Source organism: Pangasianodon hypophthalmus, chromosome 22, assembly GCF_027358585.1.
Source record: "Pangasianodon hypophthalmus isolate fPanHyp1 chromosome 22, fPanHyp1.pri, whole genome shotgun sequence".
NCBI classification, from domain to species: Eukaryota; Metazoa; Chordata; class Actinopteri; order Siluriformes; family Pangasiidae; genus Pangasianodon; species Pangasianodon hypophthalmus.
Window position 1 is genome coordinate 683,334 of NC_069731.1, and position 26,391 is coordinate 709,724.

Sequence of the window (26,391 nt, forward strand, 5' to 3'; positions counted from 1 at the left end):
TGGGCTGGGACGCGGTGGTGATGCCTTCATGCTTCAGCAGTGTGTGAGAAGCTTTTATTTGTCTCTTCAGCAGTTTTTTATCCTCTTTGGATCTTCTGACACTTTTCACGTTCTGCACAGGAGCCTCCATTGAGTGCGTCTTTGTATTGAGTCCCGGGTGCAACGAGAGCTACAAAAATGAGTTCCTATTAGTTTTTTCCCGATTTATTAATTATAATTAAAATGTCAATACTTTGAAACCGTGCTACTTTTCTTAATCCATGCCTTTAAGACTAATCTGTGAACCATAAATGGTTCCCTACTTGTTTTTACACTATATGGCCAAAAGTATGTGCACCCCTGACCATCTCATTCACTTTCCAAACTGTTTCCACAAAGTCTGAAGCACACAGTTGTATAGAGCGTCTCTGTGTGCTGTAGCTTTACAGTTTCCCTTCACTGGAACTAAGAGACTCAAACCTGTTCCAGCATGACAATGCCCCTGTGCACAAAGCGAGCTCCATGAAGACATGGTGTGTGAAGGTTGGAGTGGAAGAACTCGAGTGTCCTGCACAGAGCCCTGACCTCAACCCCACTGAACACCTTTGGGAAGAACTGGAGCACCGACTGAACCCCAGACCTCCTCGACATCCCAACATCAGCGCCTGATCTCACTAATGCTCTTGTAGCTGAATGAACACAAATCCCCACAGCCACGCTCCAACATCTAGTGGAAAGCTTCCCAGAAGAGTGGAGCTTATTATAACAGCAAACACACGGGGAATAAATCTGGAGTGAGACGTTCAACAAGGACACGTGGGTGTGATGGTCAGGGGTGCACATACTTATGGACATATAGTGTATTTAAATAAACTTGATAAAACCTTACGATCAGAATTATTATACTCTTTATAATAGTAATTATATTAATACACCAATAATTATTCTAATCTCTATAATAGTAATGATTAGAAATAGTAATAATTAACAATTTACTGTCAGTTATTATACATTTTGTTGTTTTTTTCAATTAATAGTTAAACAATTGTCTTTATAGGTTTCTGTTTTTTTTTTTTTTAAATAAAATTTGTACCTTTTTTGTAGAAGAGAAACATAAAAATACACACATTTTTTAATTCATTTACCAGAATTCAGAGACATTTGTGAAAAAGTCATGATGAGCCCTTTATTGATAGATTATTTTACATGTTATTAACTATTAAACTGAAGAAAAAACATAATAAAACAGCACAAACACACAGAACTAAAGGTGTTTGAAATTATTTAATTAAAAAAAAAAAACCCAAACATCAGTCTGTACAGTCACATGACCAACAGAAATCTACATTTTTCTTTTTCCCCCTAGACATAATTTTGGATATCAAAGAAAGCAGAAAGATGCTGAAAAGCAAATCGTTCACAAAAAGTAAAACAAACTTTTCATGGTTTAATATACTATAATACACAGTAAGAACTTCCTGATCGAGTCACGCCGCTGATTACGCTAACGATTAGCACAGAGAGAGCCGAGTTACTGAAACAGCACAGGATAATAAAACACTGATGTACTGTGGAAGTTCTTCACCTCCAGCGAACTCACACACTCACACACTCACACACTCACACACTCACACACTCACACACTCACACACTCACACACTCACACACTCACACGGCTGGAGAAAGCAGAAAGCAGTGTGTTTCAGTCGGTGGTCAAAGCTGGAGGATCAGCGGGAACAGAAAAACGTCCAAACGCAAATTTACACCGCGGCGTCTTCATTTCTTCTGTTTAGGAGGCGGCCTGAAGAGAAAACACACACGAGGGTTAGCTTCAGGGGGTAAAAAACACAAAATAAAGTGTTTAAATATAATAAACACAAAATACAGTGTTTAAATATAATAAAATATACGTTTAACTTCACCAGAGGCACCTTTTTTTTGACGGTCAGATAGAATTACAGATAGCAAAGTTTGAAAAACTGACAAGTTCAAGTGACATGTTACCTGGGGTGCACAAACTTTTGCACTCAACTATACATGGATGTAAAGACACACACACACACACACACACACACAGAAAAAGAGAGCGAGAGAGAGAAGTCAGTGCTGCCTTGTTTCTACATTGCACAGCTGAGTACAAAAGTTTGTGCACCCTTGTGGTGGGGGGGGGAATGAACGTTACACGTCTATCATGTGACCCAGGTGTGGTCTGTACCAAAACCTGAGCAGGTGTGTGAATAATTGTGAACATGTCTGACCTGTACACCCCAACGACGACGGCGTGGTCTCTCTCGTACGGCTCGAGCGTGAGCTGCTCCTGAGGTTTCATGTTCTCTGCGCTCATCTTCTTGACCTCGGACGCGAACACGGCCTCGGGCGACGCCGTCGAGTCAATGCAGTTCGCCTGAGAACGCCGGGAACGTTTACACGAATAAAAACTTTGCGCTTTATTATAAACACATTTATTAAATCAGGTTTAACTTCACCAGAAGCCTGAGCTTCAGAGCAGTGACACTGATCAGAACGTGTGAAGTTTTACCTTGATGGAGATGACAAAATGGCCGCCGTTTTTGAGGAAGTTGTGAGCGTTCAGAGCGACGATACGCGTCTGATCCGGCTGAGCAACGTCAGCGAAAATCACATCGACCATCCCTGAGGAAAAAATAAATAAAATAAATAAATAAATCAAAGTTAAACACCAGGAGCAGTAATATAATTTATACACTCACACACACACAACACTGCAAAAACTACCTATGCCTCCTAGTGGACATATCTGGAACTGCAGTAACAAACACAATGAATGGTTATGTATTTTATTTTATACTTTACATAAATTGGTGTGTTTTGCTGCTTAACTCTGTGTGTGTTATTATTATAATTTTTGTTTTTTAAAGTGAGAAAGTTTATCATTTTTATGAAAGACACTCACCAACCAGCATGCGGTATTTGTGTGGATGTCTGGCGTCTTCGATAATGGGAATAATGTTGGTTCTCTTTTTAGCCACGTTCAGTAAATCTCGGCCGGAGCGGTGAGAAAACTCCACTGCGTACACCAAACCTTCCTACACACACACACACACGTTTATTAACAAGTGTGTGAGATTACTGTTCTATCTCTAATGAAATTCGTTACTGCTTTTATATAATCTACACTTAATTACACTCTTTATCTCTCTAACTCCACACCACGGTATAATTTTATTCTTTATCTGATGAGTAAATAAAGATCTGCAGAAGGAGGTGAAAGATAAACGTGCGTACGGGTCCGACGATGTCGGAGACGTGAGACACGGTGGTTCCCGACGCCGCTCCCAGGTACATGACTTTGGCTCCGGGTTTGATGTGGATCTGATCGACTCCTCCCAGAATCGCCGCCGCTAGCTTGGAGCGGAACGGGTTCCACGCCCTGTACTCGATCTTCGTCTCTCCGTCCTGCGAGACAAAAACAACGCACGGCATTTCAAATCTCGTCAAGGTGACATCACGGAGCAGCCGGAAATCAAGATTATACGTGGGCGGGGCAAAGTCTTTATGCAAATGAGAACAGAAGCGATGTTAGGGCTTCATTCAGCGAGACTCGCTCTCAGTGTTCGATTTACAGGAAATAAAACAGCGGCAGTATTTTCTCCGTTCTTCTTTTATCTTCTTTGTGTGTTTTGTTAACGTCACGCTGGATTTATTCCTCGCTGTGTGAAGCAAAATTATTTTAGACACAATTCTGTACAAACTCTGATTAACAATCAGAAATTTTTTTGCTCTCAGAAACGACACGCCCTATAAGCCCCGCCCACTCGTCTTTTATTGCTAGCGCTGAGTGACGCGATGATTATAATATAAATATCGTCACATACACACACACACGTCACTACACTTCTGAGATATCACAAGTATCGTAAAATAATATATATTTTAATAACATTATGCGCTTCTACTTAAAAATCTAATTTTAAATTTTTATTTAAAAATAAAAGCCACAAACTCTGATTGGAAGCTGATTGAAAAAATCATACTTTAGTTTCCAATTATAAACCATTACTATTTTTTACAGAATTTTGTATTTCTCTTCGTTTCCAGTTTCTTTACGTTAAATAAACACTTTATGAGATTCAGTTTTTCAAATGTTTTATTAATATTAATATTATTATTATTAATATTAAAGGTTTGTTAGCACTTCTTTTTATCGTGGAATGTATCGTGTATCGTGATATGATATTGTCTGTCACATCGTCCGGGCCTAGTGGAAGCAGAAGTTCTCGTTTCCGTGTCCTCGGCATTATTTCTGATCGTCAAACGCTTAAAGTGCTGGAATTTCCAGAAAACAAACGAAAACGTAAATAAACAGATAGATAAATAAATATTATAAATGGTCTTGATGACGCTGGAGTCTGACCTCGACGCTGATTCTCTTCTCGCCGTACACGGACTCTCCCACCACCATGTTCTTCGTCACCAGGGCGTCTTCCTTCCCACGGCAGATAAACACCCCTGAAGGAGTCAAAACATCGTAACTGTTCTGCCATTTAGTTATTTACTCACACACACACACACACACACACACAGAGTTCACTCATTAACAACACCGACTCACCTTCGTGTCTGTGCGGCTCCACCGTCACTTTCCTTCCTCCTCTAAACCCTCCTCTTCCTCCTGCTCCTCTGCCTCCGCGTCCCCTCGGCGTCCCTCTGCCTCCACCACGGCCCCGGAATCCTCCGTCACCACCCGGAGACCTAAAACCTCCACCTGCAAACGCGGAGTCACCATCACCACCCGAACGGCACGTCCGTCCCCGACCGTTTTACTCCTCTTACACCTCAGCAATTAACCATCGATTACTATTCACTCCTCATTAAAGAACAAAACAGCATACACGTTTCTACCTGGAGATGCGTTTAATGTTTTGTGAAACGTTACAGCAGCGCGATTAATTGAAACCTGCGCTACTGTCGGAGCTGCTGTTACGGAAAATTAATCAAACGCTTAGTATCAGTTCCTCTTTACCTCCACCACCTCGTCCTCCTCTAAACCCGCCGCGTCCTCCTCTGTCTCCGCCGCGTCCTCGTCCGCCGAATCCACCCCAACCTCCACCTCCTCCACCGCGGGGGCTGAAACCTGGAGCGTAAACATCAGCAGGTTTAACACGTTACACTGCGCAAATAAACACTTATATATATATTTATTTATATACACACAGTACAGTATCTGTACCACCTCACACACTTTACAGATGTTTGCGCACTCACTGAGAGCAGTTTAAGGAAAACCGTCGCCAGATTTCGCTCTGTATAGCGTCTTAACGCGAGACACTACGTACAGATAAAAATGACGATTTAGATTTTTCCTTTTATAGATTTTTTTGTAAACATCCACAACATCTTCATCTTTCCCGTAAACCGTCGTAATAAAATCCACCAAACAACGACAGGAAAAAGATTTCTCTCTCTCGTTTTGTTTTCGTGCACTCGAACAGCCGCTCTGAAGGAAGCTTTAAGCTCCGCCCACTTCACAATCACGACACGTCGTACATCTCCGGATATAAAACCTGTTTCCTGATACGTGATTTATTACGATATGAACATCAGCGTCTTTATAAACCTTACAAACCACACTAAGATGAGCGGAAGCACATTCAACCATGTTGTGGTTCTTTCATTTATTTATTTTTATTTTATTTTTAATTCAGTTCCTAAACAAGTTGCATTCACACCATTTTGCACGCTCGTTCCCGTCTCTGATTAGAAGCTCATTACGGAGGAATTTTCCGAAACGTAGATCACGGCTGGATTTCTTTTTATAACAGTCTTTCTCCTGAGAGTCACAGTCAGGGCTGGACGATACGATATAACATCAACATCGCTATAAATTATATCGCGATACACTTTTCTGCGAGATCGCAGGAATCGTGATATCGTTCCCTAACATTTTATCGGTTATGAAACTGAATGGAAGTTTATCCTCAAACACAAGACTGTAAAATGCATGTTTTATTTATTTTTAAACTGAAAACAGTTCTAATGTGATTTATTTTTATTGATATTCGTGTTTTTTGTGTGTGTATTGGTGTGTTTGCTAAGTTTGCGCTCAGGTACACGTAACATTCCGCTTATTTTAGCATCACAATATAATAATAATAATAATAAAAATAAAACACAGTTGTTTATTCCACAGAACAACTGAATTCTTGAATCTGATTGGTCAGAAGATGTTGATTAGTTTTCTTTAAAAGCAAATTTTGTAAGTAAAATTCAAATCACAGGTTTACATTAACAACTCATTCATATTTTTGGTTTTATAAAGTATGCAAATGAGCTCATGTTTAATCAGATTGAGACTCATTTGCATAAACAAATGCAGATTTTCTTTCCCACTACAGCAGACTGATAGTGAGAGATGTGTATAGTTTTAAAAAATCGGAGTGTCTCATCCTAATAAATAAAATAAACTGTAGTTATCAGTTATGTAACGTCTTTTTTTTGGGTTCATATTCGCAAAAAATTTAACTTTTATGTAATAATAATATTAACAATAGTATCAGTGCAGTGGCTGAGTGTAAATGGAGGAGCTGCACACAGACACATGGCCACTACAGCAACGTGTTTCAGCTTAAATCCATAAACACACACTTTTCCTCCAACATGTTCACACCTACAATTAATCTAAACCCAAATAAACCGAATTAAACGATTCGGAGTGACTGAATAAACACTTTCTCTCTCCTTTTTAACACTAACTTTAACTATTTCTTTGATGTAATCTAACTAACATGCGGTTCAGATTATACACACATCAGAAACACCACCATTTATTACATTATTTCAACACAAAAACCTATAAATAACATAAAAAAAGTAAACATTTCGAGCGCTGCGTCCGTTAAAGCTAAGTATAAGATTTAAAAATTAAAAACGCTAGCATGAAAAGCTAACGAGTTCCAACGGTCATCCGTTTTTAAACCGACTTTTATATACATAATTTTAAGTCAAACTACATCTTAGATTTTATCTTATAACCACAAACATGCAGAAAACTCACCAGGCTTCATGTTTGATGTGAAAAATAAAGACTAAAGTGGAATAAATGAAGTTTTTTTTCTCTTCTGCTTCTTCTTCTTCTTCTCCGCGCCACCGGATGAACTCAGCAACGTGCACGCGCCCGCGACCACATGTGAGTCTCCGCACAGCTTCTTTCCCATGATGCACCGCGAAGCTGGTGTCCGGCACGTGGACGCTGCTTTTTAACAGCGCCGCCTAGTGTTGCGGAGGAAAAACGCTTTACATCCAAATCTGTAGATAGGACAGAGAACTGAGTTTTTTTTTGTTTAAAACATTTTAAATAATTATAATACTACTACTACTACTACTAATACTCACACACACACACACACACACACACACACACATATATGTATGAAAGAAGTGTGATGGCGCCATCTAGTGTTCAAGAGAAAAAAACACAGCAGCAGCGTGTTTATATATAAACCTTGTGCTATTTTTTAATTTTTGAAAGAGATAAATGTAAATGAGATCTAAGACTACCTCTGGTTTGTTTCCTTGTTGATGTTTACCTTTTTTTTTTTTTTTTAATTTTATGTGGAAAACATAAAATAAAAAAAAATTATTATAATGGTTACTACATCAGTTAAAAACAGTTTTTCTGATTGGCTGCTTCTCTCTCTCTCTCTCTCTCTCTCTCTCTCTCTGACTCTCTCACTCCCTCTCTCTCTTTCTGACTCTCTCTCTCTGACTCTCTCCCTCTCTCTGACTCTCTCTCTTTCTGACTCTCTCTCTCTGACTCTCACTCTCTCTCTCTGACTCTCTCTCTCTGACTCTCTCTCTCTCTCCCTCTCTCTGACTCTCTCTCTCTGACTCTCTCTCACTCTCTCTCTCTCTCTCTGACTCTCTCTCTCTGACTCTCTCTCACTCTCTCTCTCTCTCTCTGACTCTCTCTCACTCTCTCTCTCTCTCTGACTCTCTCTCTCTCTCTCTCTGACTCTCTCACTCCCTCTCTCTCTTTCTGACTCTCTCTCTCCACATAACAGGTTTAATTTCTTCGAGAAATTACATTTTTGCTCTTATTTTTAATTCTTATTTTTGCTCTTATTTTCTTATTTTTATTCACATTTGCATGGATATTTTATACAGAGATTAGATTAGATTAGATTAGATTAAGTGCTACTAGATTATAATTTGTCACTAAAATAAGCTTGATAATAAAACCGAGGAAGCATCTTTGAGTGCAAAAAAAAAAAAAAAAAAAGTAAATGTGAGATACATGTTTATTTTATTGGTTTAAAAATTCGTTACATAAATGTGATGCTGTTTCACCTCATAAAGGTCTGTACAAAGGCATGAAAACAATACAGAAATTGTGAGTTTGTAATCCGAGGAAGAAAACTGTTGCCCTTTTATGCAAAGTTGGCAACTATTATTTACACTTGTGTGTGTGTGTGTGTGTGTGTGTGTAATTGTAACTGCTACAAGTAATATATCTTTAGTAGAAGTTTTGTTTATATCATAAAAAAGTCCTTTTAAAAACTCCTTTCCCTTTAGGTTTTGAAGCTGTTGGTGGAAAATTTCACACGTGATGGATGTCGTATTATATAAATAATAATTATAATAAAACAAGCTCAGATGTGAATGTGTCTCTGGACATAAAAGACTTTCAAAGGCAAATTACAGGTAAATTTAGAACAAAAATAATCCTTTATGTTAACAGCAAAAATAATCCTCTCACTCTCAACAAACCCAGTGTTGGCTTTTTAGTTGAAGTTTACAGAGGTTTAAACCACCAAAGAAATCTTAAGAAAAGTCTTTTTTTTTCTTGTTTGTCATTTTTCTTGGTTCCTTACATGACCTTTTGGCCCTTTTATGCTCTAAGTCTTAGCTGTGGTTCCTCTTTAACCAGATAAGAGTTAGGTTGTAAATAAATCCTGTGGATCAGTTAGTAGTAATAAAAAAAAAAAAAAAAAAAAAAAAGCTAAATAGGGACATGTTGTTATTTATTCTACATCTTTTAATAATAAGACTTTTTATCCAAACGACCAAATGTTGGTTTTCTTGGTGCTGGATGATTAAAAACAGTCTTTTCTATGACATAAATCTCCACAAACTAACAGTGGATCTGTTGGAAGACATCCACTAGTGCTGACGCCGAATTTATTCTCTCTGTGATTTTAATAATAAGAGTTTAAATGCGAGTGTGTGGCCGGGTGTCGAGGCATCGGTGAACTGGGATAAACGACGCTGGCCGCTGAGTTCCAGTAGTTGGTGGTGGGAGGGAAAAAGCTGCTCGAGGACACGGGCATGGGGCCGGAGTGCGGGTTCATGAAGTTCACTTTGGGCTGGTGGCTGTGGTAGCCCTGGACGTAGGGCACATCGGTCTGGTATTTCAGGACGTTGCCCTCGGTCGGGTGGTTCTGGTGCGCCTGAGAGATGCCCTGGAAGTCGAACTTGTAGGCGTAGCGCTTGCCGTGCACTTTGGTCATGATGTTCTTGTCGTAGTAGTAGCGCAGGGCGCGGCTCAGCTTGTCGTAGTTCATGTTGGGTTTGCTCTTGCGCTCGCCCCAGCGCTTGGCCACTTCGTCCGGGTCGGTCATCTTAAACTCGCCGTTCGTTCCTTCCCAGGTGATGATGTTGGCGTTGCTGCTGTCCGAAAGGAGCTCGAGCAAAAACTGCCACAGCTGGATCTGACCTGAACCTGCAGAACCAGGGAAAATTACAATCACACCACAGTAGTATAGTATAGCATAGCATAGTACCATGTAGTATACTACAGTACCATATAGTAACATATAGTATAGTACAGTGCAGTGTATAGTATAAAATAGGGTGTATAGTATCGTATAGCATTGTACTGTACTGTACTGTATAATATAAAGTAGTACGGTACAGTACAGTGTAGTATAGTAAAGCATAATACAGTACCATCTCGTATAGTATAGTACCATATAGTCCTGTATCACATAGCATAGTATAGAATATAGTACATATAGTATGGTAGAGTACCGGTATAGTATAAAGTAGCATAGCATGGTATACTATGAGCACAGTATACTATAATACCACGCACACTATGATATAGCATTGTATACCATAGTATGCTATGGTATGGTATAGTATAGTATAGTGTAGTGTATAGTGTAGTATGGTACTGTACTGCACAGCATAGTGTAGTGTAGTGTAGTACACTGCTCTCCAGTACAGTACAGTGCAGTACATATAGTGTGGTACAGCACTGTATAGTATAATGTAGTATAGTATCATAGCACAACATATTATAACACAGTGCCATGTAGTCAAGTCTAATATAATAGTATACTCCAGTACAGTACAGTGGAGTACAGTATAGTGATATACAGTATAGTGCTGTGTATAGTATAGCATAGCATGGTATAGTATGTTAAAGTATAGTTTAGTATAATATCACAAAGTTTAGTTTAATATAATAGAGTATAGCTCAGTGGAGTACAGACCAGTATAGTATAGTATAAAATAGCATGTGGAATATATGGTGCAATACAGGTATAGTATAAGGTAGCATAGTATAGCAAAATATAGTATAGCAAAATAGAGTATAGTATAGTATAGTATAGTATAGTACATGAATGTAGCATATACTACACTATACTATAGTATTATATTATACAGCACAGTACATATAGTATGGTACAGTACTGTATAATATAGAATAGTATAGTATAGTATAGTATAGTACAGTACAGCACAGTACTGTAACATATACAATGATATAGTATAGTATAGTATAACATTGTATAGTACATATAGTATTGTACAGTACTGCATAGTATAGTATAGTATAGTACAGCACAGTACTGTAACATATACAATGATATAGTATAGTATAGTATAGTGTAACATTGTATAGTACATATAGTATTGTACAGTACTGTATAGTATAGTACAGTGTTGTATAGTACATTACAGTGCTGTAGAATATACAATACTATACTATACTATAGTGTAATATTGTACAGTACATGTAGTATTGTACAGTACTGTATAGTATAGAATAGTATAGTATAGTACTGTACTGTAGCATATACATTATTATTATATTATAGTATAGTATTGTACAGTACAGTATATATATTATGGTACAGTACTGTATAGTATAGAATAGTATAGTATTGTACAGTACAGTATAGTACATTTCGGTGCTGTAGCATATACAATACTATACTGTAGTATAGTGTAATATTGTACAGTATATATATTATGGTACGGTACAGTGCATATAGTATGCTACAATACTGTATAGTATTGTGTAGTATTGTGTAGTTTTGTACAGTACAGTACATATAGAATGCTACAGTACTGTATAGTATAGTATAGTGTAGTGTAGTATTGTGTAGTATTGTACAGTGCAGTACAGTACACATAGAATGCTACAGTACTGTATAGTATAGTGTAGTGTAGTATTGTGTAGTATTGTACAGTGCAGTACAGTACACATAGAATGCTACAGTAATGTATAGTATAATGGACTGTAGTAGGGCCTGTATTTTGCACTCTAGAGTTAATGTGATGTACGCTCATACGCAGTGCATTATGGGTAATACAGAGTGATTCTGAAATAAAATAACTCTCAGCAGGTCTGTTTAGAACCGAGTCGGTGTGTTTAAAGTCTTTAAAGTGAATAAAAATGTCATGTTTTTCTGAGGTTAATCATTTAGGCTCCTGAATATCTTACATTTCTTACCTGGATTAGCGAGGCGGCTGCTGATCGGCCCTAGCGCTTGGTACGGATCTAAAAACAAAAACCACTGGTTAATACAGAGTAAAATATGAAAGGTCAGTTACGACAAAAAACAAAAGAGAAAAACATTTTTATTGTCTGAGTTTTTACCTTGAGTGATTCTGGATGAAGGGTCTGTGATCCTGCTGTTGTGCTGCTGCTCCACTGGAGAACCTGCAAAAGTACAACATTAACCCGAGCTACAAATCGTTTTTAATCTTTAATTAACTTAAACTTCATTAATATAATTCCACAGAAGTGACAAACAACAGTCAGAACTGTGACGTAAAAAAAAAAAAAAAAAAATTAAAATAAAACATTATCCACTGTATCCTGTATCAGGTGTGTATCACGTATGTATCAGGTATTTATCAGGTAATTATCAGGTGTGTATCAGGTATTTATCACGTGTGTATCAGGTATTTATTAGGTAATTATCAGTTGTGTATCAGGTATTTATCATGTGTGTATCAGGTATTTATCACGTGTGTATCAGGTATTTATCATGTGTGTATCAGGTATTTATCAGGTAATTATCAGGTGTGTATCAGGTATTTATCACGTGTGTATCAGGTATTTATCATGTGTGTATCAGGTATTTATCAGGTAATTATCAGGTGTGTATCAGGTATTTATTAGGTAATTATCAGGTGTGTATCAGGTATTTATCAGGTGTGTATCAGGTATTTATTAGGTAATTATCAGGTGTGTATCAGGTATTTATCAGGTGTGTATCAGGTATTTATCATGTGTGTATCAGGTATTTATCAGGTGTGTATCAGGCGTGTATCAGGTATTTATCAGGTGTATATCAGGTATTTATCAGGTGTGTATCAGGCGTGTATCAGGTATTTATCAGGTATGTATCAGGTGTGTATCAGGTATTTATCAGGTGTGTATCAGGTATTTATCAGGTGTGTATCAGGCGTGTATCAGGTGTGTATCAGGTATTTATCAGGTGTGTATCAGGTGTGTATCAGGTACCTTTAGGAACTGTCATGGCCCCTGATGGCCAGCTGTTTCTCCTGCTGATTTCCTCAAAACTGTTTTCTGCAGGAAAACAAGACAAGAAGAGCTGAAATGAAACTCTCCACAGTTTTAAATTTAATGAATTATTTTAATTTCAGGAAATGTCCAAACAGCAACTACTGCTGTAGCATTCTGCACTATTAGGAATTATTGCTTATTTATTTTATATGTGTATTTATATTATTTATATTTGACATCTAACACCAAAAATATGTTAAATGTAGTATTATTTTTGTAGATTTGATATATTCTTACTGAACTGTTTAAACGTCAATAAAACGTTTCATGCGAGCAATGTGTTCCCCAATAATTCTTATCTTTGTGATTCTCATAATTCCTAGACAGGAAGTGCAGGCCCTTAGGGTGTAAATGTTATTGTTCAGGGCTGGGACTTTAAACCTCCGTGAGCTCGGCTTGGTCAAAAGTCTTACAGCGTAAAGTATAAAGAATTTTTATTCTGTAATTGTTAACGCTTTTTACTACTATGATGAAAACAAACTGCCCCACAGTGAGGTCACGTTAAAATCCTTTGAGCTTTTCTCAGGCAAAAATTTAGTGTGTTTGTAATATTTTGGTTTTTCTGCATTCTTTGTTCGTACTTCAGTAAGGAGTTAGGAGGAGCTGATGGAGGGAGATTCTGCAGGAAAAAGGAGGGAGGAAGGAAGAGCTACATTAAAGACCCTGGAGAAACAAAGGTAGCCAGAACAAAGTGACCTAAGGAGAGCTGAAGATGACCCACAGTCCCTCAGGAGGACTGTCCTTTTGTTGCAGGCTAACGCATGTATAACAAAATAGTCAATTGTGTCCTAATGGGGCACCCAGTTTCCTGTTGCAGTGCAGCTGCTTCCTGTCTGAAACTGAAGAAAATTCAAAGACTACTTAGCCGTCAGTTTTTGTTTGGGCTGCTGGAGACCCTGAGACCCTCTTTAACAGCACAAAATGCACACTGAATTCAAAAACTGTTTCATCAGATTTACAAGTTTTGATGATGTTCATGATGTTTTAGAAGTCTTCTACTGAATACAGTAAGCTCTGTTTGGGTTCTCATACACTTTTCCCACTCTTTTAGAGAACCAGTTGGTCTTGACTTGATGACATGTTTCAGGAGTTCTCTACTAAATATAGCAAGTTCTGTTTGGTTTCTGGTACACTTTTCCCACTCTTTTGGGGAACCAGTCAAACAATACTATAAATTTAGTTGTCATGTTGATGAAACGCCGCTGTCTGCAAGCCACAGACGTGACTAGTTCTTGCTTCTGAAAAAAGGGCCCATCTTGCTAGTCAAGTACTAGTGGAAACTGCAAAAAAAAGTTCCAGATATAGACACCTGCTATAGAATCAGCACGTTGTTAGTGGAACAGGGGAAACCCCCTAACACCACCTATAGGTTAAATGCAGTTAGGGTGCTCCATGTTGCAAATGTCTACACTGGTAGTTTTTCTTTTGGATAAATGCTTAGACAGATCAGCTGCCTACTAAAATCTATTTTTATGTTATATGGACTATAGAAAAATAATCTGCATCATTTGCTCTGAGGCAAGCACGATGGTGCCCCTGAACCATTGGTTAAGCTCCTTAACCTCCTGGTCTGCAAGTTCCCAGAATCTCCAGCATGCAAGATCTTTGACCCATCACCACACAAGATCTTTAATCCATCATTATCCAAGTTCCCTGACCCACTAGAGTACACATTCCTTGATTCCTCAGTTTGCAAGTTTTGAGATTTGTCAACATGGAAAGTTCTCTGATGTACAAGCATGCAAGGTCCTTTACTGACTGGAATGCAAGTTCCCAGTTCTGCAACCAGACACGTTCCATGACACACTTATGTGCAATGTACCTGACCTACAACCATGCAAGTTCCCCGATTCCCCAGCACCCAAGTTCCATGACCCACCACTATGCACGGTCCCCAATCTACCACCATTCACGTTCCCTGACTCCCCAGTGTGCAAGTTCCCTGACCCACAACAACGCAATGACCAGAATGAAGCTGCCAGATCCCAGGTTTCTTGAGCCATCGTCAAGCAAGTTGACCATGATCTGCCACCATGCAGGTTCCCTGACTCCCTGATTGACCAGAGTGAAGCTTCCTGAGCTGCTACTAGCCAAGTTCCATGACTCTCTGCAGTGCAAGGTCCACAGCGTGCAAGTAAGCCAACCTGCAGCTGTGCTAGTTCCTGTATCCACCAGAAGGAGAGTCCTTTGGCACACCAGTGTGCTACTCTGACCCTCCGTTATCCCCTGAGTTGCCCTGCAACTCTGTTGTTGCTGATCCAAGAGGCACCATCTTTGTGAGCATTCTGTGCTGCTAACATTGCAATTCTTGCTGTTCTAGATTCAAGTACAGACCCTATAAACTATACACTATTCCTAGTTAATTTCCTGTGCTTCTTCTTGTCCAGAGCTCACCTACTGTCTCAGTTCCTGTTCCTAAGTTGATATTAGTTCCTGATCTTCAGTCTTACTACTTGCTCCTGTTTCATTTTGTATCTTTGACTCTTTGGAGTTTGTCTCTACCTCAGTCATGGTTGGACCATGATCTGGTCAACATTTCAATTGCTTTCCTAATATAAGTGCTTATTTATTTCCCCTCACTAGTGTCTCTGCTCCTTCACCTTGCCCCAGATTGCAAGATTTGGGACAAATTAAGGGGAGGCTTTGTCACATCTTCCCCTTTTTCTGTCCCTGTTGACCCACCACACTGCGTTCCCGTTTGTCCCCATTTACCCTCCGTCTTCCTTATATGGTCATTGTTTCCCGCCGTAATCAACTCACCCTCCTTTTTTGATTGGCTCATTGTTGCTTCTTCCCTCATGCTATTTATACCCTTTGTGTTTATTTGTGCGGTTGAGAAGTCTTCTTGTGTATTTCCTCTGTAATTCCTCTGCACCATGTTTCTTGTTTGTTGTTAAGAGCTTCCTGGTTTCAACATTAACGTTAAGCATGATTTAGCACACTTAATAAAGATGTTTTTATCATGGGATTGAACGAATACTTTATACTCTATATGTTTTGGCCCAAATAAGCTGAAGGATATCTACCATTCTGCAAAGTATATGAGCAGATAGAAACAGTCGTATTTTTGGCTTTAAGCTGCTAATTCAGAAAGTGATGATTGATGGCTTCATTCAGATCACATTGCCCTCTCAGGTTAAACGATGGGAAAGAAATGTGTTTGTGATTATTGCCATAATGATGTGAATACACACAAATGTCACTGGTATACGCTGGTTCCTCCATCAGTGATCTGAACAAATTGTGGTACTCATTTGAATTTCTTTCGTACGCTATCTTTTGAACGTTTTGGTCTTACCGGCTTTGACCTGTATTCTCGGCGCGGGCTGTGTGTTGGTGGGGGTCGTTGGGTACGAGAAGGTCGGACTACCTGCAGGACAAACACAAAAAATACACAATAAATAAATACATTTTCACAGCATCAATGCTCTCTTCATTTCAATGACATGCAATATAAAAACACTGATTTAAACAAATTACTAAAAGTCACCGCTAGCATTTCTTTTCACTCCTTATTTCTGTGTATTGCTAGGTATAAACTACTCACTACACAATATAACAGTTTAGCAACATTAGCTAACTTGCAAGCTACCTACATGTTAACTAGTTAATTAGTTAACATAGATCATGTTAATGGCACCTCTTTAGCAGTAGCTATCTGAGTACTAGCAGGATAGCAGGCAGTACACTAACTATTATAGCATTAAATAAAACTTGTAGCCAAATTCACACTGATGATCACATGGTGATGAACTTCAATCTGTGATTGGCTGAAAAAAATCTTTGTCACTCGGAAAAGTAAATAGTTACGTCAACTAACACCAGTGTTACATCTCCAGCAGTAAAATATTCCAGAGGGGCATTAAATAAAGCATAAAGGGGTTAAAATCTCATGTGTGTGTGTGTGTGTGTGTGTGTGTGTATTACTCTGGCGGAGGTAGTTGAGGTGTGACAGCAGGACATCGGTGTTGTAGGGCGACGTGAGACGCATCATGTCCTCTTTCGACATTTTGCAGAGCGTCTTGCCGTCCAGTGGGAGGAAGACGGACACGTCCACATCCACCAGGCTGTACTCTTTAATCGCCCACTCCACCCACTGACGCACATGGTCCTGAGTCCAAACCTCCGGGTCTGAAGGGAGGGGAATAAAAAGGAGAATTTTACACGTAAAGCATGGAATAATTTCTGAGTACACTGCATAGACTTTGTGGAAATAACTAACACTAACATTTAGTTTTTCTCAATAATAAGAATAATAATACTAATACTACTACTATTACTACTACTACTACTAATAATAATAATGATAATATTCTTTTATTTCCTAATATTATATCCCTTTCAGGTTTTACAAATATCTGCTCCACCTGTGAAATGACTTTGCTTATTTAAAAAAAACAACTTTTTAGATTTTGTATAATTTTATTCATCCTGTAGCTGCTCTAAAGCTTCGCATTTGATAAAATGATCCTAAGTTGACATCATTAACACCTCAGCCATGATTCAGTGTGGAGTCTGGCTTCTCAGTGCGAGTGAGTGGCGAGTGACTCAGCCCCGTGTTTACTACACATGACTGATGTGTCGTTTATGAATGAGTCGACTCTTTGAGTCGACTCCTTTACGTTTCCTTTACATTGAGAGCCGATTTGAATTTATTAACTTTATCCTGGTCAGGGTGGCATTGACGTTTGATATTGTTTTTTGTTAACTGAATCAAGTAAAATGAATTTCATCAGTGTCGGCCATGTTTATGATGAGATACGGTGCTGAAACATGTGACAGCGTCAAAGTTTATTAAAAAAAAACATCTCAGAAAAAGGCAACGAGTCATTTAGGATCCGAAAGAGTCGACTCATATTGGTGGGCCGAGCCAAATGATGTGACTCAGTGAAAAGACCTGGAATTCTCATCACTACTACTACTACTACTACTACTCATCACCTAATGAGGCACTCATAGCGGGAACAGAAATCAACCGATCAAACAAATCCAACGTCCTGAACGTCTTTTCCCTGCTTCCAGGATTCATCCCAAGCGAGAGAGAGATGGAGCGCTGATGTGAGCAGGAAACTCTCCGTTAGCCAAATGAGGAAAAAAACATATACTTCCTCCTGATGTGGGATTAAAGCTGCAGTCATCAAATATTCACACCCACACAACCACCCACACACACACACACACACACGCACGCACGCACACATACCCACTCACACACACACCACTGATATATCTATATAGATCGTCTGTGTGTGAATTTATGTACAAAATTGAATACAAAAAATACTTTTACTAAAAATAAAATAAATAAAGTGGGCAGATAAAAACCTATTCATAAAAAGTATTTAAAAAATAGTTTGTGTGTGTGATAGAAGAAATGCAGATGCTCCTGATCTTCAGTTCTGTTCATCGATTGAGTCTAAAATGTACCACACACACACACACACACACACACCCACACACACACACACACACACTGCTCCTCACTGAGCTGCCCTTAACTTTCAACAGAAAAGAATTCACTTCCTCTGTGATGCAAGAGCCTGTGGTAGAGAGAGGGTGTGTGCGTTTGTGTGTGTGTGTGTGTTTGTGTGTGTGTGAAGGAGAGAAACCGCAACCAGTTTTATTTTTTCAGTGTCCTTCGAAACCGAATACCAAAGTCATACCTATTAAAGGAGCACATGCCCAGCCTGTGTGCAGTGCATGATGGGATATCGGCCCCGCTGATTGAGACACGTCACTGTGACTCTGTTTTCTAAAATGTCGTGTTGTTGCTGTTGGGTTCATGAACACATTCGTTTTTACTGTATACTCTCGAATCGGACACCTTTCCAAGCCAATCAGCTTGCTAGTTAGCGAATACGTCTAATTTATATTGCTGTAACAAATCTAAACCGCAAGCCTAAAATCTACATTTAGAAACTAGCTAGCTAACGCTAGATATCTAGGTCATGTTCTTACTTGCCTATAATGGATAATTTTAGCGAGCTAAACCATTGTTCAGCTTACAGATGTGTTTATGGCGTCTGTTCGGGCAGCAGCTTGGCTTTCGGGGCCACGGCGTCCTCGTTTAAGTGAACAGATCACCGCTTAGCATCATTTAACCACTGACAGAACAACAAGCCATAACGATCTCCTAGAGTTACTCCGGTTGAAAGAGTTAGTTTAGCCGAATAGCACTCCCTGGTCTTTTGATGCTAATTCATATTTATAAGTGGAGAACATTTTAGCTAACGTTAGTCTGATTCCTGAATAAAATTCTTGATAGATTCTTCTGTCTGATGATAATCCTGCAGCGTCAGGTTACGACTCCTCGAAGTCTTGATGGGGGAGTATCTCAGTTGCAGGGATGATGGGGGCGTGTCTCACCTGTGGGCATGATAGGGGTGTGTCTCACCTGTGGGGATCATGGGGGCATGTCTCACCTGTGGGGATGATGGGGGCGTGTCTCAGTTTCGAGGATGATGGGGCGTATCTTAGTTGCAGGGATGATGTGGGCGTGTCTCACCTGAGGGGATGATGGGGGCGTGTCTCACCTAAGGGGATGATGTGGGCGTGTCTCACCTGAGGGGATGATGGGGGCGTGTCTCATCTGAGGGGATGATGGGGGAATGTCTCATCTGAGGGGATGATGTGGGCGTGTCTCATTTGCAGGGATGATGTGGGCGTGTCTCATTTGCAGGGATGATGTGGGCGTGTCTCATTTGCAGGGATGATGTGGGCGTGTCTCACCTGCGGGGACGATGACTCTTTTCTCCTCCGTGGTGCTCTGTGGACTCGTCCTCGGCTCCGGGTACGACGGCTGATACGGCTGCTGTCCTCCGTCACTACTGCTGATGTGACGACTTCTTTTAGCACTGGTGACCTCCACCGGAGACTCACGACTGACACACACACACACACACACAGACAGCTTTGATCAGATTTTGATATTATTTCATTTTTGATATTAATATTTTTAGAAACACCAGCATACAAAAACACAGAAAAAAATCTACCTGTTCATCTAGTTCTCTCTGCAGATTATCATCATCCGATCATATTTCTCCATGCTCACCTGTTCGGCCAATCCAGGGCCTCCTCTCTACCAGGCTAGTTTTGAGATGTACTACAGAATGTTTCATCTTAGCTAACCGCTAGCAAACTCCTCACATTATTCAGTAGGATTTCAGTGTCAGAGTCTGATTTACTGGTTTATTTAACAGCATATAAACCTGTCAGAGTATAATTCCCCGTTACCATGACAACCCACCATCTGCTGATCATTAACATTAGCTTAGCTGGCTAGCTAGATTAGCACAAAGGAAGATTTCAGACTGAAAGTTAACCTAGTGAGCGGAAGCTAAACTAGCGAGTGAAGGTTAATCCGAGGCTGAAAGTTTTCAGGCCCCACATTTGCATATCAGACCAGGACTGGTCCAAAGCTATGTTTTTTTTTTTTTTTTTAGCTCCGCCCCTGACTCATTCTTATTCAAAAGTACTGGGACATTTTGTGTCTTAAATTGAAAAAATGTCTTAACAAATTTTTATCCGAAGAAACAAATCTGTAGAATCAGAATCAAGCATCAAGCATTAGAATCAAGGGGGAGTTGTGTGTGTGTGTGTGTGTGTTTGTTTGTGTTTGTGTGTTGTTCTGTTACCTAGCTCCGTTGACGTGTTCGTTTTTCTTCGCAGGATTGTTCGCTGACGTGTTCGTCCACTCAGACTCTGTGCTTTCCTCTGATCCCTGTCTGAATCCGGCCTGCGCCGCCGGAGACGTGATCTCGGACTTCATGCTTCCAAACGCCGGCTCAAATATGGACTGATCTTCACTCACCACCGCCAGAGCTTCCTACAACACACACACACACAGAAAGGGAATAAGTGTGTTTCGTACAATACAGCTCTGAGGATTGCGATGTTTCGTGTGCTGCTGGTGTTTCGGGAGCGATGATATGTTTCCCATCTGAACACACTCATTGTTGATGTATTTCTTTATTTAGATTAGACTTTATTCATGCGAATGCTATCCAGGCGGCGTCCGTTTATTACTTTAAAATAGCTTCACACAGACAGGAAATGCAGAATTAGCACTGCAGTCTGAGAGGTCATACAACACAGATGATGGTAAACGGGGCGGTATGTGTGTGTGTGTGTGTGTGTGTGTGTGTGTGTGTGCGTGTTGGGGGGGGGTTGCATATATTTTCTCTTTTATAATATCATTATGATGCTACTTATATATTAACCTGTCTCAATGGATTTAAAAAAATAAAGGGGTCACTCGTTATAGTCTTCTCGTTATTTTCTTTTCTTCACCAACCAGCTAACGTTAGCTAGCTAGTTGTTTTTTTTTTTTTATAAACTATTTTTTAATCGTTCTATGCTGCTTGCTTGTGGGCGTGTCCCATCTTTAATTTACTGCAATGGTTTCACCAGACTAGTGCGATATCCACACAAGCTAGCTACAGAACACACAAGATGTAAACCTACACATTTAATCACAAATAAGACGTTCTTGTGCTAAAAATAGAATTCGGAAGAAAAATCGCTCGTGTGTAGTCTGTAGTGTCGACGTTTTGCTCTTCACAATTTCTGACATCTATTTTACGAGCTTAAAGTGAAAATACTCTTCCGCTTTGGCTAAATAAAACACTTGAAATAAAAATTAAAAACTGTGAGAGGGAGCCAATATGTGAAACACACCGCTGTGCTTCACTCCTATTGGTGGTCACTTAATCACTTTTGCATATCATTTGCATAAAGTGACACTTCACTCAACTTTGTAGCAACAATCGCTCCGCCCACTTTCTCTGACTGAAAATGAATAACTTATAGTTGCTTTGTTAAATCACGTCTCTGAAATTGGTAAGAAATCAACGAGGTTCTATTTAGTAATTAGAAACTTCTTTAATTTATATATATATATATATACAGTATATATATATATAAACAATAAATCACAGCCCCACCCTTTTTTTTCTATGTTTTCTATTAGGTCATGTGCATACATACTGTACATAAGGTTAAATTTAAACTACTGAAATTAACGGCTACATAAAGGAGAAAAAGGAAAAAAGTATCTCAGTCTCATTTCCCAATTCCAGTGACTTTTTTTTTCCCAGCAAATTTTATTCACGTTCATCACCTGCCACTAAACGCTGCATAGCGAGACGCATAACCTCCCCGCCAGGTTCGCGTGCGTCACAATAGCCAGTTAAAACACAAAGACGGCTCTGACCGTATGTGACTTTAGAGTTTATTATGGGGAATACAGTAAAGATGTGATGATTCATCCTGCATCTGTATGCAGACAATATCATCATCATCATCTCTGCTGTGAGTCAGATAAACAATGCGGGGAGTGGTCTGACTTTCCGAGGATTTGGCCCTGAACTCTGCATATTTTTTGTCACTATTTTCATCACGGTAATCATTTTTTTAAAAGATGTTTTTAAGAAGCCGTAGTTTAAACTTTTTACACCAAAATCTAAACGTTCCTCTAACGTCAGTAAAAACTATTTCTTCACTCTCACTTGTTTTGCTTGTTGTACAGACAAGAAGACGCTTTTCAACCTGTTGGTTCTCTTTATTTTCTTCTGTAAATAAATAAAAAGGCTTAAATAAATAAATGGACTACATTCGGTTCTTCAGGTTTCCCTCTGACTGAACTCTTAAAATTTCTATGTTGAAGTGTTTCTCTGTCCAAGTCAAAACTTTTTTCGAAAGCTGTGAATCTTGTAATTATCCAATAAACCCTTAACGAACCCTTGAAGAAGCCTTTTTTCTAATAATGTGTGTATTATCTGGGTATGTGTGCAGTGTAATTATAATTATAACAGAAAATAATTATTTTTTTAATACTTAACACTTAGAACCTATCAGAAGTTTGACATTCAGCTTCTTTTACTTCTAGAAAAAAGGCTTCATCAAGGGTTCTTTAAGGGTTCTTTAAGGGTAATTAAGTGTTATGTTCTTCTTAAAGGGTATTTATTTAGTCCTAAGGGGTACTAAAACTGATAGGAACACTTTATTATAAGGTTCTCCACCTCTCTCTACAGAAGAACCCATAAGAGTTGTATATTTTCTAAGAAATGTCACATTGATGCAGATCTTTATCTGATCCATGTCACAGTTGAAAGGCTGAATCAAAGGCTGTGTCCTACACGCTAATGTTTTTATTCAAGTTCAGTCTAGCAGCTGTCAAGAAAACCTAAAAGAACAGAAAGTGGTACAGAGAAGGTCCTAACATTGCACTGATGTTTATTATAGCTAGCTAATCCTTGACTAGCATATGAGATTAACACTAACTGAATTAGCACACATGATGACACAGCATATGTTAGCAAAGGGTTAGCAGTCAAGATGACAGAAAAATGGTTTCAGAAATCCTGTGCAAAATACATGTGAGAATGTCTTTTGGGTTGTGAGAAAAGAAAATATTGCGCTATTGTAGTTATTCAGTAGTTAACTAGTACTCTGCTCGCTAATCAGCTAGTTAGCATATACTTTTAGCAGTTATAGAGCTTAGATAGATAGATAGAGATGCTAAACACATCAGACTTTTAGCTGTGTTCCTGTTAACAGTGAACTTTATGTTTTATTTAATTTAGTTGTATTTTATGAGTTATTTATACATAAACTGATTCAACTGATATAAGCACAGTAACACACACACACACACACACACACACACACACTAGCCTGCATGCTAAAACGAAGTCCTCTAAAACAGTCTAAAATAAAATAAACACCATTGAGAAGTCTAAGCTTTTAGACAAGACATTTAAAGTGCTGACTTTCTACTAAGAACACCAACTAGACAGGAAGTCAGACCCACTTTGGTATGTAAGAGTTGCTAAAAATCCTCTCTTTGATGTGTGTGTGTGTGTGTGTGTCTCAACCTCAGAAGTGTGTTATATATTCAGATGTGTGTGTGTTTGTGTTAGCCGGCGTGTGTTTAGAGAGGCCGTGTGTTGTGTTGCATTGTCCTCGGCGCTCACATGCGTCACTGCTCTGAGTTTCGGCGGCTCACAGGAAGTCGATCGTCCATGTGCAGAGAAACCTTTTGGCTCGAGCCGGGAGTAACGGAAACGCAGAGAGACGGGGGTCGCTCCGAGCTGGAAAACTGTTTACACCCAGATTTAGGGTGGGGGTGGGGTCACCGAGAGGGGAGGAGGCGACCTTGATCACTTCATTGTGCTCGAAGTTTGTTCACTTTGTGGAATAGAAAACATTTGGAAAAAAAAAATTACATCCTTGACATCATCAATATCAGATTTACTGCTCGCTGAATAAATAATACTCTCTAATAAAGGATCAATCGATATTTGGTACTGGTCCAGTACCAAAGGTTCCCAAAGGTTCCATCTGGATCATTTCTGTTACATCCTTTTGGTGTGATGATGGGCGGGGCTAGCCACACTGTTCATCACTGATTGGTTACCCATATACTACGTCATACAGCATACGACAACGTACACTGTCGCCATTTTAACAGAATATGTGTTATGCGGATGTGTTAATGGAGGAAACAGAGCCGGTTACTCGAGCTAATGATGGACTTAACAAAGCGCGTGACACTGTAATGATGATAAATGATGATTTTTACGGTCGTCATGGGAACGGTTTCCCAAAAGCAGCAGAATCTCAGCAGAATGATGATTGTTAAATGGTAGAGAGAGCATTAAACACCTTCACTCTCTCTTTCTAGTAAGATAATCCTAAATTTATGGTACTTTTTTTTTTTTTTTTTAAGAAACCAGTCACTTCGCAAATTTACTGAAAATAAAATAGAAAGCGTGAACTTCGTCAGTTATTAAATGTATAAATCACCTCTGTTAAATACTCTAGAACAGGGGTTCTCAAATGTTTTTTTTTTTACCCAGTGACCCCTTTAAAAAAAATCCACGGACTCCATCATCAGTACAGATTTATTTTATTTCATCTCATTATTTTGAACGTGTTCAATAATATTTCAGTTATTTATCGGATCTTTTCATCCACAGAACACATTTCTATTAAAACTGACATTTGATTAAAGTCGGCAAAACTTTGATGAGTCCCAAAAGCCCGCTTTGAGAATCATGGTTCTAGATTTAAAAAGAGAAAGCGAAACACTCTGTTGTAGAGTTCTTCGTAGAATCTTTAAGGAACAATAGAAGAACCTTTAAGGGTTCTGGATATTTTCTTTTATAGATCCAGTCAAATTTCTCGTGTCGTGTCTGTGTGCTTCAGCAAATCGTAAGTGCGTAAATGTAGTAAAGTATATAAAATATGATTTGTAATCGAGATATAAACATAAAGAGACACTGACACGCCGTCGTTAAATGAAGATATTCTCAACTTTTACATTACAATCCTAGCTGCAGATTTACGAATCTGATTATAAACTTTAAACCCACCAAAAAAAAAACAAAACTCCATCAATACTGTATTATTTATTTTGCTTTGTAAAATGTGTGTGTGTGTGTGTGCGTGTGTGTGTGTGTGTGTGATGCTCTTGAGTTCTAGCACTCTCTCCAACACTCAGGTACGCGGAAGTAGTTTTTTTGTTGTTGTTTCTAAGGAAATTCTTGGTCAAATTTCTTTGTATTATTTCTAAAGAAAAACCCTGAAACGCCTGACTCCTTCGTTGTTTATTTAAAACCACGTTCGTTTTGAGATCTCGGGTTTGTTATAGCGCCTCATCAGAAACATCTGAAATGTGCAGTTAAATCAAATTTTACACTATATATAAAACAATTTTATATTCGCACTATAACCCGGTGTCACTCAGAAGAGGATGGTTTTGCTTTTGAGTCTGGTTCCTCTCCAGGGTTCTTCCATCTTCAGTCACTCAGTAATCTCTGGCTTGTTTATTATGGAGTTAAATCTACGTCCAGATTCCTGTAAAGCTGCTTTCTGGCAAAGGTCTATAAAATAAAACTGAATTGAATTGTTTCAGTGTGATTGCTCATGTTTCTGTTACATTTGGACGTCGTCTGTAGTAAATATCGTGTGCCGTCTTAGTCAGGACTCGCTTTGTAAAAGAGAGTTTTATCTCTTAAATTAGAGTTCCCCACACCACCGGTTCCCCACACCACCGGTTCCCCACAGCACCAGTTCATGGTGGCATCACAGGGGGTTTCATAAGACAGCGCTTGAAGTGCCAATGTCGAATAAAATCAAATTTTTAAGTTAAAATTGTACTAATACAAAGACAAAAAAAATAGTAAAGATATATACTAATATATTTCACAAACTGAAAAATAACACGCTTTAAGTAAGAAGTTGTGCTACTTATTACAAAAGTTTCACTTAATGTTAAAGTCTCGTCAATCTGGGAGGGGTTATAAGGCCATCTCCAAACATTGTGAAATTCACCGTTCTACATTGAGAAGTATTTAAGGCAAATAATTTATTTCAGCTGGCAAAAGGATGAAGAGATAAAGCTTAATTAGAAATAAAATATAAATGATCTTGCACTCGTTTCTGGTCAGTTTGTGGAAACTGCAGCTGTGTTAGTGTCTTTAATGTCTAGACTGGATTCTGTTTCAGTCATATTGAAGAAAAACATCCACGGAAGGAATACAGTGAATGAAATGCATGCAGAATGGAATCTGCTGTGCTGCACCGTTACTCAGATGTGATGAGGT

At 38.9% G+C, this 26,391-nt stretch overlaps 3 protein-coding genes across 4 annotated transcripts in view; all 3 read right to left on the bottom strand.

The window, feature by feature from the left end:
- The window catches only part of alkbh8 (alkB homolog 8, tRNA methyltransferase), a 6,615-nt gene extending 6,327 nt beyond the window's left edge, over positions 1-288 (bottom strand). The window contains exon 1 of the mRNA XM_026911130.3: positions 1-288. This exon is cut by the window's left edge and continues 5 nt beyond it. Within this exon, the coding sequence (XP_026766931.3) occupies positions 1-130 (130 nt within the window). The 5' untranslated portion in view covers positions 131-288.
- A 956-nt stretch (positions 289-1,244) lies between these two features.
- On the bottom strand, positions 1,245-7,169 carry fbl (fibrillarin). Its single transcript, XM_026911137.3, has 9 exons — positions 7,013-7,169; positions 4,982-5,092; positions 4,571-4,723; positions 4,373-4,467; positions 3,244-3,414; positions 2,912-3,044; positions 2,519-2,631; positions 2,238-2,383; positions 1,245-1,780 (listed from the first exon to the last, which is right to left on the bottom strand). The coding sequence occupies exons 1-9, from the start codon at positions 7,020-7,022 to the stop codon at positions 1,756-1,758; spliced, it is 957 nt and encodes a 318-aa protein (XP_026766938.1). The 5' UTR covers positions 7,023-7,169; the 3' UTR covers positions 1,245-1,755.
- Positions 7,170-8,241: 1,072 nt separating this feature from the next.
- The window catches only part of fli1rs (Fli-1 proto-oncogene, ETS transcription factor-related sequence), a 28,125-nt gene continuing 9,975 nt past the window's right edge, over positions 8,242-26,391 (bottom strand). For both annotated transcript variants that reach the window (XM_026911160.3, XM_053228138.1), the window contains exons 2-9: positions 20,419-20,609; positions 19,511-19,662; positions 16,709-16,912; positions 16,080-16,151; positions 12,719-12,784; positions 11,846-11,908; positions 11,699-11,746; positions 8,242-9,676 (exon numbers count right to left, since the gene is read on the bottom strand). In XM_026911160.3, the coding sequence (XP_026766961.3) occupies positions 9,153-9,676; positions 11,699-11,746; positions 11,846-11,908; positions 12,719-12,784; positions 16,080-16,151; positions 16,709-16,912; positions 19,511-19,662; positions 20,419-20,609 (1,320 nt within the window). In that variant the 3' untranslated portion in view covers positions 8,242-9,152. The remainder of the gene's footprint in view (positions 9,677-11,698; positions 11,747-11,845; positions 11,909-12,718; positions 12,785-16,079; positions 16,152-16,708; positions 16,913-19,510; positions 19,663-20,418; positions 20,610-26,391) is intronic.